This window comes from Sitodiplosis mosellana, unplaced genomic scaffold (assembly GCF_009176505.1).
Source record: "Sitodiplosis mosellana isolate CC-2019 unplaced genomic scaffold, AAFC_SMos_1.0 Smas_scaffold_3, whole genome shotgun sequence".
Taxonomy (NCBI): Eukaryota; Metazoa; Arthropoda; class Insecta; order Diptera; family Cecidomyiidae; genus Sitodiplosis; species Sitodiplosis mosellana.
The window spans coordinates 1,429,241-1,442,956 of NW_022595246.1; the positions used below are offsets into that span (position 1 = coordinate 1,429,241).

At 36.5% G+C, this 13,716-nt stretch overlaps 2 protein-coding genes across 4 annotated transcripts in view; one reads left to right on the forward strand and one right to left on the reverse strand.

Moving 5' to 3' along the window:
• Positions 1-4,991: 4,991 nt before the first annotated feature.
• On the reverse strand, positions 4,992-7,682 carry LOC129565638 (glucose dehydrogenase [FAD, quinone]-like; the record flags this gene model as incomplete). The annotated part of the gene is made up of 5 exons (XM_055440730.1): positions 7,671-7,682; positions 6,542-6,703; positions 6,302-6,463; positions 5,988-6,088; positions 4,992-5,829 (listed from the first exon to the last, which is right to left on the reverse strand). Coding segments are annotated over exons 1-5 (1,275 nt in total), but the record flags the coding sequence as incomplete, so codon positions are not given.
• A 2,271-nt stretch (positions 7,683-9,953) lies between these two features.
• LOC129565826 (uncharacterized) overlaps positions 9,954-13,716 on the forward strand; it is a 115,307-nt gene continuing 111,544 nt past the window's right edge. Inside the window, exons 1-2 of one of the 3 annotated variants that reach the window (XM_055441066.1) lie at positions 9,954-10,369; positions 11,618-12,312. The gene's annotated coding sequence lies outside the window, so the exon portion shown is untranslated. Of the gene's footprint in view, positions 10,370-11,272; positions 12,313-13,716 lie in introns of all 3 variants that reach the window. The other 2 variants (XM_055441065.1, XM_055441067.1) reach the window with 2 other exon arrangements.

The window sequence follows — 13,716 nt, forward strand, 5'->3', positions numbered from 1 at the left end:
AACATGCAATATTGTACGATGTTTTTGAAATGAAAATCATGTATTTTCAAAGCCATTGCCCAATTAAATGGGCAGATTTTTTATTTTCTAAGCTATTTAGATCATAGCGAATATTTTAATACCAAAATCTGCCGTATTGGGGAGAAAAAGTATATTTTCCGTGTAGCGCGAATAAAACCGCAAATCAAGCGATCCGCCCAATTACATTAAAAGAAGTAGAACAATTGTGATGGAATATGTTCTGAAGATGATAATTTTATGAAAATCTGACGTACACAGAAAAAAAAGTTGTTTGTACGATCAGCTCTTGGTCTAATTGACGAATTTAAAATCCCTGTAAACCAATGTGATCCGATGTACGGTTCACATTATACAGGCGTTGAAATGATGCTCGCCAAAAGGCGCGCTTATGCAGTTGAGGGTTAAGATGTCTGAAGTCCTTTGTTATCTGAATGACTTTCAATTTTAATTAAAACTAGATAAAAATGATACAAAAAACACGAATCTTTACATTCCTAACGTTTGATTGACATTTATTATTATTACGAAGTCCTACTCCGTGCCATCAGAAAACATGTTTGAGGTGAATTTCAGGAATTCACACAAAACCCATGTTTTATTACTCCCAATCCATCCGCCGTTAATGTGAATGAAATGTGTACACTCATTTGAAATTCATGTGGCGTCTCCACATTTGCTACTGATGCTTTTGACTTTTGTTGGCGTCCACATTTACTCACGAGCTTTTGTTTACTCATGCATTTTCCTCGATAGTTGAACACAAAAACCGATTCTCTCGATGTTATCGAGTCGACATCTAAATCGGTTACTAGTAAATAAATTAGATGCAAAGCAATAAATTAATATGCTTTCTGTTGCATAATTTTACCTCAAAAACATGGCCATGGACGTTTTTATTTCATCATTCGGCCACATCGTTGGTAATAAATGTTTGCTAGCCATGAAAGTGTCTCTTGTAGGATTTTAGTAAACTTATAACTTGGAAAATTTATTAAATTATCAATGTTTTCAATGAATTAAAATAGTCTTATCAACGAATCCGCTTCACAAACACAGACACTAGATAGAGAACAAACAAAACTGGAATGTTGTCCAAAATTCCAAATTTGTGCAAACCAATTAACAATATTTGATGTGTTTCGCGCAAACAGTTGTCATTGTTCAATGGAATTGTGTCTTGAATAAATCAAAATCGGAACGTCAGTTCTTGTCCCATATTTATAATGTTGATTAAATTGCAAATGTTTCAATTATTAAGTTGCCTTATGAATGTGTGTGGCACAATTCCAAAATAGCTGGATGTTAAACGAGATGCAGTGCAACGGGCGAAAGGAGCGAATTATTTATAAGCTGTGAAACTGTAACACTTCTCGTTTTATTTCTAATAAATAAAATTAATTCAATTTGGATAAAGTTTTCCGCATACCAAAAATGGCATCCGAATCAACAGATCAACTTTTCGGCGTTGACTGTTTCTATTTGCTGGCCAATTTATTGGCTCTGGAAATGGTGCAGTCGGTGTTGTTTTTGTATGTACTGTATTGTATAAAAATAATAGAAAATGGTAAATGGAAAAAGTCATGTGACAACATTAAAAATAAAGTCCGAGCACCGCTTCTATTTGGGTCGAGTGCATTCCATTTAAAATGAATAAAACTGGGAAAATCTTTGAACACAAAACCGGATTAACACAACGAACGGAAATGTATTTATCCTGAAAGCGAAAAATAAAACAACGGGCACAAGACAAACAGGAACAAAAAAGTTCTAGGAATTTTTCTGTGCAACAATTTTGGGATTGAATTGCTGTTGAAAAATGGAAACTTTGTTTATTTAATGCATTCATATGATGTGTCTCGACCGTCGACACTGCCGCGTCGATCTAGTCGGGTATATGAAATAACAATAACAACAACAAAGAAAATGAAACAAATTGAACGGACAAAAAACGAATAAAATTTCTAATACTTCGTCATAAATGCTATTTTTAAATGGCAGAAACGCACCGGATCACATCGACATTGCCGCTAACCTGAACGCAAATCGACAACACAATGATATTGCCAGCGCAAATGCTACACATAAATAATCGAGAATGAGAAAGAGAGAGAGAGAGAGAGAAATGAGTCTTTTGTAGTTTGTGCTCCCGACAACGTACGTATTAGTGGCACAGCACAACGCATCTTTTTTTAGAAAATTGAATTTCCACTGTGGAATTTAAACGATCACATAATTGATTGTGTGAGACATTTTCATTTTGCCAAATGTGTTAAATGGTTGACGATAACGTGGTTCATATTCTGAATGGTTGAAATTCTTTTAGTAATATCAATCTGCTCTCGCTTGAAATACGAATGCCATTTAGCCCCCAAACCGATAAAAGCAATCAATTGAAATCTATACACGGTGAAATGGTCACTTGCCACTTGGTTGTAATAAATCTAATTATTACCACGCGACAGAGCTCAAACTCCATTTAGATAATGATATTGGATTGGACGATGCGTTGTAAATAAAATCGAATAATTTATTGAGTGATATTTGCGATGTCATTTTGCGTGCATTGTGGTGTACAATGTTTGAATCAATTTTCTGCTTAGCCAAAGCTTATCCAAAATTGCGAACGGGTCAAAATGGGTGGAAAACTGCAAATGTAAAAATCATCATCAACTGAATGAATGCACTCGCTCTCTCTCTCTCTCTCTCTCTCTCTCTCTCTCTCTTTATGCAACGATTCATCGCGTTTAATGGAATTTCGTGCGCTGGGGTTAATCGGATTTCGACATGTTTTGGTGCAATACACTCGCACACATATTATCCTGTCCATTGTTGATAGCGGATTAGTTGCATTTCATTAGCTGTGTACTGATGCAAGCGATTTGTTTCCATCACCCAGCACGATTGCATCGCTCACTTGCCCGCTGGATGCTGTTGAACCCGACCGTCGCTTCAAGTGTGTGTGGACCATCAACAACAACAGCAGCAGCAACGATACAAACGAAAACATTCGAATGGAATAACTGATGATTGTAAATAAATACCGAAGCAAATGTGCATGCATGGCTATGTATGCAGTGCACTTAATCGAACATTAGGAAAAACTAAACAATAACACACAGCGGCCCAGATGCGAGACAGAGCAAAAAACTAACAACAAAATAAAATGAAACCGGCAAAAACTGCACCGAAATACCAAAATGCACATACAATGTTGCAACGAAGCGAACGATAACAGCTGGATCAATGTTTCGAGTGCAACCATTCACATGTGCCCAGTGAATGCCAAAGTGTTTTGTTTTTCTGGTACATTACTATACGTACGTAAATATCCCAAAAATAAAAATACACATTCGTCGGTTTTACATTGCGGGAGATTTTCATCCTATCTCTCTACCTCTCGGTCTCTGCATCTCCACTCGTGATGCAAGATTTATGGCCACATCAATTTTTCAAGTAGTTCTAGTTTTTCCACTGCACTCTCTCTCGCTCACCCGTGTATAAAACCTTATAATAGGTTGCCGAAAAAAAACAGCCACGATGCAGCGACTGATCTCAATTTAATTTAATAAATGGCTTTGTAGACGTCAAATGTTCGCCTTGTTAAGCGACCAGAAGCAAAACATTCACAAATTTCACAAAGTTGCACTGCATTCACGGCGTCCAATCACATTGTTTGACATAGATAATGGGCTCGAACATGGTAGCGGTTAGAAAGTATTTTTCACAGCAAAAAAAACGTAAATTATTTTAATTCAGTGCTTTTTTCTAAACAGCTTGATTTAGAATCGTGCATTTTTTTCAAACACATCAACACAGTTATACGATTGAATGATGACTTTTGATGAGTTCATTTGTCTTTTGCCTTTGAAGAAATAGAAATAAAAACGTTTGATGTAAGGATACTTTCTTCGTATTGAAAATTAAACATTTTTCTATTTAATGTTCATTTTTTTCACGATTCAGCGTTCAATCTATAAAATTGAATTGCGCTTTTTGTTTCTATTCGATTCGAAACGTTGTCTTTGTTTTCCAACTTTCTTTGATTACGTAGAGGAAATCACAGAGTGGACGATAGAATGAAGTGTATACTATGCACGAGTGACGGGAGCACCATTGATGCTAACAGTTGAATCAATATTTCCCCTAGTAATCACATCTCAATTTGAAAAAAAGAAATTCAAACTTAATATATTAAATTTTGGTTCAACTCAGTGAACAACTGGGTAAATATTTGATCGAAACTTCATAACTAACGTGCGTAAAATTTAGTAAATCCAATTTACACACTTTTTACTACAAATTTTGAATCTAAATTCGATTGATGCGACACATTTTTTGGAAGCGAAAACTATATGCGATCGATATGAATAGATGAAATAAAGATTTTTATGCCGGTTAATACCTGCAAATCCAACCCTGAGAAATTGTAAAATGAAAACACTTTTTCATTACTTTTCCGAATCGTTTCCAAATTTGTTTTCTTCCGAATGATCTTTTCGTATTCAAACCGAATTTTCGATATATTTTCATTTCCTTTTCGAACAATTTTTCATTTTAAATTCAATTTTGAGGAATAAAACCATAATCACTTTTAATGAAATCGCTACCTTTCTCCGCAATCATCACTGTAGCTGCGTATGTGTTTCCGGACACGAAATGCGGGATACTGCGAAAAATAACAAATAAATAAAGAACAAAATCAAATTAATTGTTGAGAATTTCGAATTATTTGATTGAGTTATGGAATTAATTTCGTGATAAAGAATGCAATTCGTGACATTAACTTACATTCCAGCATCAATTTGTCGTAGATTTCCAATATGTTTAACTTTCAGACGTGGATCAACAACTGCTGTCGGATCAGAAGCGGGTCCCATTTTGCTACTTCCATACTGATGCACATTCGAACTACCGAAGTAGTGTATATAACAGCGAATATAGTCATCGGAGCGAAAATCATAACGATCACATTCTTCGAATTCACCATCATTTGCCTGGTACGATGTAGTATTCTCAAAAGACAGTTGTTGCTTCATGGCTTGCAGTAATACCTCGACATCATCTGGGTTGCTGAAGAATCTTGGATTAACAATTGGCTTGCCGTAAACCGATGTGCGGTTTAATTTGACGTAACCTCTTGATTTTGGATGAATATTGGAGATGACCACAGCGGCAAGATCATGAGTTAAGGTCTCATTCAGTAGTTTTTGTTTGATGCCATCCTTATAACCACTTGCGAATGATGTTAAAGCGCTCGAATTTTCCGTACAGTAAAATACTTGAACCTGAATATTCGGTGCGCCAGTTGTATTGGCGATATTTATAAATCCATTCACATTTGTCACTCCTCGTGATGTCAACGGCCCAGTTCCATGAACGACATATTGATAAAGACTATCCAATTGTGCGGTTGACGATGTTTCCGTGGAATTGAATCGAAACCAAACGTAAACCGATTGGTGATCGGTCAAATTTCGTCCAACCGGTATATCCGCCTTCACCGGAATATGGAATTTCTCCAAGTGCTTCTTTGGCCCGATTCCTGAATTCATCAGTAATTGTGGACTCAAAAATGAGCCTGCTGAAACAATGACCTCCTTTCGTGCACACGCCTTGAACGTTCCTTTCTCTTTGTATGTAAATTTCGCACCGTACGCGTTATTATTTTCATCGATAAGGATTTTCTTAACAAAAGCATGCTTGATCACATGCACATTTTTTCGATTTTTGCCGGAATCAAAAATGCTTTGGCGGCACTTTGCCGTCGACCATTCGCATAAAATGCTTGCATATTCAAGTATCCCAAATCTTTGTCCGCATTGATATCTTGGATTAATGGATTACCGCTTTCAGTGGCAGCATCAAGGAAAATTTTCCGTTTCGCATCCAGGCCGTCTGCACCGTAAAAATCAATTTTCATTGGACCGCTGCCATTATGATATTCACCATTTCCATACAACACAAACGGTTCATATTGATTTCCTTCAGATTTTTTAAAATATGGCAAAACACTATCATAATCCCAACCGGTATTACCCAGCTCAGCCCAGCCATCATAATCCTCTTCCTACCCCTAGAATAAATTTCAGCTGGTTTGTACTTGTTATTTCATACTTTATTGGCCCCTTTACTCACCTTGTGTACATCATACCTGTAGGGAGATTGTGTAGTATATTACTGAATCGTTGTTTTATTGACATTTGACTCAAATGATTTGAGTCTTATAATAAGACTCTTATTTATAGTCAGATTTAATCAAAGTTAACATTAATCAAGTTACCTTGGGTCTCTGCTTACCATTCAATGATGATGTACCACCTAACATCTTCCCCCTCGTATATCTGCATGTCTCATTCACAGCTGCTTTGCATGTCAATTCTGATTTCACGCTGAATTGCCAATCGAATTTTGTTCTTTGAATACTCCCAAACAAAGCTGGAATCTGTCATCGAATTCGAATAAAAAATTGGAAATGATTCCATTTTCAATGAAAATATTCATTTAAAAATTACGATTGTACTTCAGATTCGATCGGTGGATTGCCTCCCGCTTCCAATAGTAAGACTTTCCATTTAGGATTTTCACTCAATCGAGCTGCAACGACACATCCAGCCGACGCACCACCAACGACAATAAAATCCACGACATCTCCCAATCCTTTGATCAATAAAAATTCAATGAACTTTTCAAACAATCAATATTGAAGTCTATTGATGGTAATTAATTGAAACACATTTCAATTTGCTTTAAAATTATATTAAAAAAACATGCCTTCTTTTATAGTCGTTCTCCCATAGTCCTTTGGCCACATCTCTGGAGGCGACAGCGAACACTGAAATGTCAATATAGTCTGAATTAGACTTTAAAACAGCTGATTTGCCGTTCCCACGCTTTGTGCCTCACAATGCGATGGAATCAAACTCTGATTACAATACATTCCCAATCTTGGACAAACAGTTCTTTTCACTTGATAGTTTGACTGACTCGTCCCTGTGTCGAAGACAAAATGTCAAAAAAAAATGTTTTGCACGTATTTTTATACATTTTTTTTTAAATTTCTTCTACAAATCGTGCTTTAATCATTTTGTGCCAAATGTGTTCATGAAGTTATGTGAAGGACATTCAAGTGGCACACAAATCTATTTTCAAGTGCATAATGAACGTGAGGGGTATTTGAATTTTGGTTTTGAACGTGAGCGGTTTTTTCTCTTCACTTAAACCAAAATAATACCCAATCGATATCGATTGTTAATTATGATATTCGTTAGATGAAGACTTCTGAAACAAACGTCTGCACAATTCTGTGCACAATTTGATCAGCTGGATTTAGGAACACATTTTAATAATCAACACTTAAGTATCAATTGATACAACTTAATAATGTGCCATTGAACTAGGTTTATTTTCCTCATTTTTACCGTTACATGAAACGTACATTGTACATAAAATGTACAATAAATATAAAAATGAACTTTCTTGTTTTACTCTGTAAACCATTAACAGATTAAAATATTGGGAAAAAACAACATCATGAAGTTGTGCCAATATGCAACTCATAATAACACAACAAGTTGTGAAAATTGTTGCATGGTTTTCGAAGCCAACTAACGAAATATTATTGAGCCTGAAAGGAACGATTGTTTACTTACCTTAAAATTCATTTATTTATTAATTATTCATCTTATTCGGCCGAAACTGAAATCTCATCATTGACAACACAAATAAGCCTAAAACTTTAAACGTCGCCTTATTGAAACTAAAATTGATATCAATTGACCAATAGTTTTGTGTTTAACAAAAGCAAATACTATTTGCTTTCATCACGAAACTCCAGTTCGAACGAATCATTTCTTTTTCTGTTGATTGAGAAAATTGGAAAATAATCGACATATTAGGTTTCTGCTCATTTCACTTTTTTTGCTGAAAGAATTTAAAGGCGATTTTCCAAGCTAAATCGGTTTTTCCTTTCTAATTTCTACTCATTTCCATTTATTTTGCGTTTTTGTTTGGCTATGTCGACGTGCTTTGTAATTTTATTCCCGTTCCGAATTTCCAAGAATCTCATATTTTGTGATATAGGAGTGCATCGACATTATTACCTACATGAAAAATGCTTATGTAATGTGTTCAATTAGGCCCAGTGGCCGTGTTTCCCTAGGTGAAGTCGTGATTTTTTGCAGCAGCAGCAGCAATTGCAATATGCTTGATATTTGCGTAACTCTTTTGATTCATACAGGAAAAAAAAACCATATTATTCAAGCACCATTGTAAATTCATTCCGACATTTTATGGTCGGTTCGGAGTAAAATGAGAAAAGTTTTACTTTCAATGTTCTCATCTCAGTCGCATTTGGTCGAGTTGGCTAATCCGTACACATACACACCGTATTTTGTGTTCTAGAGAATCATTTACAACGTTTATTTCGTAGCATGCATTCAGTAGCTGATTTTTATTGCCACTCGACATTTCCCGATCTCTGTGTCTCTATCCCTCTCTCGATCGACATCGTCGGCGTCATCGTCAAATTGGTGTGCGCTGCAAGCTGCAATCACTTTTTTTTGCATCATTCCTATTTCATCACTCGTTTCGTCGTTTACTCATTCATACCCGTTTCGTGTGTTCGGCTCATTCAAATTTATTGAAAAAAATACTCATTTGCTTCAGAGAATTAGTTGTTGTTGTGATGGCTTTGATAGCACACACAAACGTAGGCACTTTAACATCTGTTTAGACACCGCGACGTATCAGGAATTCACACAATTTACCGAAACCAATCAAGCGCGCTCATACACGGTATACACGACCGAGATAAACAATCATTGTCGTTTTGCGTGGAGTTTGAGGAACGAGGAACGAGATGAAACAGAAAAATGTAAACAAACATCTTCATTGTGAAATGTTGAGATGGAGTCGGCGAGCGGTGAGACCAAATGTGTGATCGATTTCTCATCAATATTCAGTGACCACAAACAATGTTCATTAGCATGTAAATTAAGCAATTTATTTAGAAAACTAAATTGAATTTCACGCAAATTTATTGCGGTGCGTTTGCTCGCGCTAACGGCTTTCCAAGCTAAATGAGTTTTTTTTAAGTATGTTCAGGTTCCATTTTTGGATAGACGGCTTGATTGTTGTGGTTTTTGTTTCTGTATTCTGACCCTTTGCAGTGGCTATCAAAGTTCATAACAGCAAGTTCATAACATGAACTTCGAACTAAGAAGCAAAATTTTTTTCGCTGAAATAACAAACCAAATGCCAGTGGCAAAGGGTGAATGCCATAAAGAATTCACTTTGCTTATGCTCTGTATCATGTTTTGAACCAATGGGTGAAAAAAAATCGCTTCGCGAAGAAGCAATGGCAGCGATAAAAGAATTGGCATGAAATAAGTGCAATTGTCGATGCATTAAATCGATTTGCTACTGCTGCTGTCCGGATGCCGGCGCACATTTTCTGCGAAACATACGTGTGTGTGTGTGTGTGTGTGTGTGTGAAATTCAATATGTGGACCGAATATAATAAATTTCCTTTTGTGCTACTTGCAGTCGCCACACCGTGCAAAATGAAAACCGTCAAGATGAGAAAGGAAGAAAGAATTGAACGAGAGAAAAAAAACGTACATAAATTACGCATTCACTTGCATACACAAGCCTTCGCCATTCATCACATGCATGTCTATGTGTTTACGATACAGAAAAGAGACGAAGAAAAAAACGCACAGAGTCAATTCAAATTGAAACGAATCCAACTATTATTGTGCTGCTGTGAGTAGCTCTACCACGGCTCTAGTACTATGGCAATCATAAACCGCATGTGTATATTTTTACACATATTCGGTCGATTGACACGAGACAGAGCGAGAGAGAGAATGAGAAAGAGAGAGACTAAAACAAAAACATCCATCCGACGACAGTTCGAACAGCAACAGCGGTTCGATTCATTCAATATCAAGCAGCAGCAGCAGCAGCGAAAACAGCACACAAGACAAACGCCACACAGCACCAGAGCTCAACACAACGCAAAGCAGAAGCAAACAACCGAAAGAGAGACGGGCAACATACAACAAAATGAGAACAAAACGAAGGCATTACTTAAGCTTCATATATGAGTGGAGCGCGTGTGCGCGAACGCCTTTAACATTTCTCACAGGCCACGATCGTTTCAGTTACAATTCGAATTCGGTCGGTAAATGTTGTGTACGATGTTTTCGCGTTTGTTTTTAAATGCTACTACACTGATACAAACATTTTTTCTTTCTCATTACGTTCATCTTTACGAATATCGAATGCCGTGATTTGGTTTTTGGTCTTTCCGTTTTTCGTGTATTTGGTTTTTGGGATTTTCGAGAGGGTTTGTGTCGATTTGTTTACGAATTTCTTTTTTAAGCTACGGCAGCGACAAGAGATGTGTGTGATGCGGCTCCGGTTAATCAAATTGCTAAATGTGTGCGCATCATTTGTTGTCTCAATGAAAAACACATGTGAATTGTGATTTGTTGCTGTTGTTGTTGTTTTTTGTTCGGTTTTGGTTTTTAATTTCGATTTTCTCTGCGCCTGCGACTGCCGTACGATTCTATATGTCATTTCTAACAATAAAACATTAGTAATTTGATCCAGTTTGTGCTTTGTGGACACGTTCTTGCGTGCACCATGCCACACATTTTGTGTATGGCTGTTGACTGTGGTTGATCTCGTGACGATCGCGTGCTCCTTTCAAAAATCATCTCGCATTTTGGTGTGCTTTACTTTGTGTATTTCGTTTGCATCGATCATATTTTTCTGCGTTTTTAAGCACGCACGCACACTCGCACTCTTCGTGCTGCGACATAAACGCAAATATTTTTTTTTCTGTCTAATATTAGCTCCGCAAATATGGTCATTTCCAAGTATTGTTGCCGTTCTGGTTTTTGTTTAGGCCTCTCTTCGCTGTTGCCATTGTTGTTGTGGTTATGCGCACATTTTGCGAGAGCATAAGATCGAAGTGAGCAGGAATCACAGTAGCTTTGCCAAGATTGATACACACAGCGCACACACAGTACACATACCAAAAAAAGATCGCTATGAAATTCATGGACAAAAGGAGAAAAAAAAAATTCTCGTACATTCCGCAAGCTTGAAAATGTTGTGTGCTGAGTGCCAGTGGAACAATTTGTAAGAGCGTAGCACAGTGGCATTTAAAATCGGACGGTAGTCGAATCCATCGATCGGAACGAATAATAAAGAAAAATTGCGTCTACGTTTTTAATAATTTTAGTTTTCGCTTCATCAAATTATCTCAGTGTACAGCGATTTTTCTGCTCTCTCACAAGTTGAACTATGTTGAATAGTGAATTTGGCCGGAAAAAAGAAGAATCAGAAGAAGCAAAAAAAAGTACTGAATTATCGATCCATAGATGGATCCAATTAAATTATGTGCGCTCAATAGTTGGGTGTTTGTTGTGCATTTTATACGAGAAAAAAAAAATGAAGTTTTCTCATTGATTTTAATTAAATCTCCGTGGGATTTCTGAGTGTGTTGCGCAGTGAATAAATCATGTTAAACATTGAGTTTTGTGGGTAAAAAAGCGTTCAATTTTCAATTTACTTGATTTCGTTTCAGCGTCGAGATTTTCAGTTCGAGATACAGTGTGTAGTTTTTTTTTTTGGTAATAGGCGAACCGCCTCGTGTTCGCGCTATCTCAACACCAAAACGTTATTTATACAATAATTCACCGCATTTATAAAGGACCAATGTGCATTTCGTGTACGATTGAAATTTTGTGTGTGAAGTGTGAACGACCCGAACGAAAAAAATATTAAATAAACCGATAAAAATCAAGACAAGACCGAAAAAAAAAGAAAAAGAAAAAGTAAATAAAATACGAATCGATCGACAACCTGCCGTTGCATAAATCAAAGTGATTATTTTATGTGTGTGTGTTCTTTCTGTGCTGTGCAATACCAACAACACTTAACTCAAAAAGCCATTTGTGCGCTTACTGCGGTTTGGCACATTAAAAAGTCAAACCAATCGAATTAACACTTTCGATTCTCTTTCCAACTAAATTGCCAGATTTCAACGGTGTTTATATGTATGTAAACAGTGTTTAATTTGTGTTTATTTGAAAGCGAGAAATTGTTATCGCGGCTGGGCGATTTAAAAATAGAAGACACATAATTTTCTACTTAGCCGCCGAGTGAAATTGATGATTTAAGCTGATTTTACAAGTATATAAAAACAATAGCAAACCGATATCAACTTCAACAGCATTCATCAAATCAACTGAAATATCAAATCACCGCATAGATTTCACGGTAAGTTTCATTTTTAAAATTACTTGTTTACTTATTGCTGGGTATAATCGATAAATATAGCCATAATATTCGATGCATCGACTTCTCCATTTCAAAAACATATTATATTTATTAGTATCTCGTTTTCGATGTTTATTCATGTCTTTTGGCCCAATTAACGGTGAATTAACTCGGAATTCGTATTCCGATGCGCAGAATATACTTTTGTTTACCAGCCGCTCACACACACACACACAAACACGAAATTCATTTTCGTATGTTTTGCGCGTGACGCACACCCAAACACCGAATCATCATCATCATTCACACTAGGTGTGGATAATATTGATGTTTTTTTTATCGCCGCGTTACATCTGATTACGGATGAGGTAATGCAATATTCAAGCGCATTTTCAATGTGACTTTGAGAACGCAAACCGATTCTGATGGTTGCAATACACCAAACCTCTCGCTTGATTTATTCATACTATATCCGATTGAAGGCTCTTTCCATTGCTCATTCACACTCAACAAACATAATCTGTTTGACTTTGAAATCGTTACTGTGTGTGTGTTTTATTTATAAAATCAAGATTACTTGCGTTATTTGATATCGATTTCGAGTTCATTTTCGATATTTTTACGGCAGCAAAAAATCGAATTCCAATGGCTTTTTTATTATCATGAAGAAGAAAAAAACTTGATAAAAAACTTTCTTTCTTAAACAACTACGATCACTAAATGACGACGATGACGACGACGACGACGGGCAGCGAGTCACGGCGACTCATACACACATATGTATTTTCGTTCAGAGAACTTGTTTCGTCAATTTACGTCGTAATTAGATATCTATTTATTATTGTGCAGCGGCTATGAAACGTGAACGCATGAATGTCATGCTCATGTCACAAACAAATCCAAAAACAAACACAAAAATATTGGCTTTACCGCAGAAAATAAAACGACGGTGGAAAACAAAAATTGAATAACATTTTAGGTGGCAAGCGAAAAAGAAAAAAAAATTCGAGAACCGAACAACAAAAAATGTACATTCGAATCAAATATGTGGAATTTAGATTGCAGCGTTTAAAATATGGAAATGTATTTGTATGTATTCCCATTGAAATAGAATAGATATGGTCAGCAGTCATGAGCCGAATATGTTGATTTGTTTTCGTAATCGGCTTCAAAATGTGGAGAAAAGAGAGAGAGAGAGAGAGAGAGGGAGAGAGAGGGAGAGAGAGGGAGAGAGAGAGAGAGAGAGAGAGAGAGAGAGAGAGAGAGAGAGAGAGAGAGAGAGAGAGAGAGAGAGAGAGAGAGAGAGAGAGAGAATAACAGAGGAAAAGAGGGAAAGAGAAAACATATCGAGAATGAAACCGAATCTATAGGAATCATGTCATTTTCGACAATACCTGAATAGGC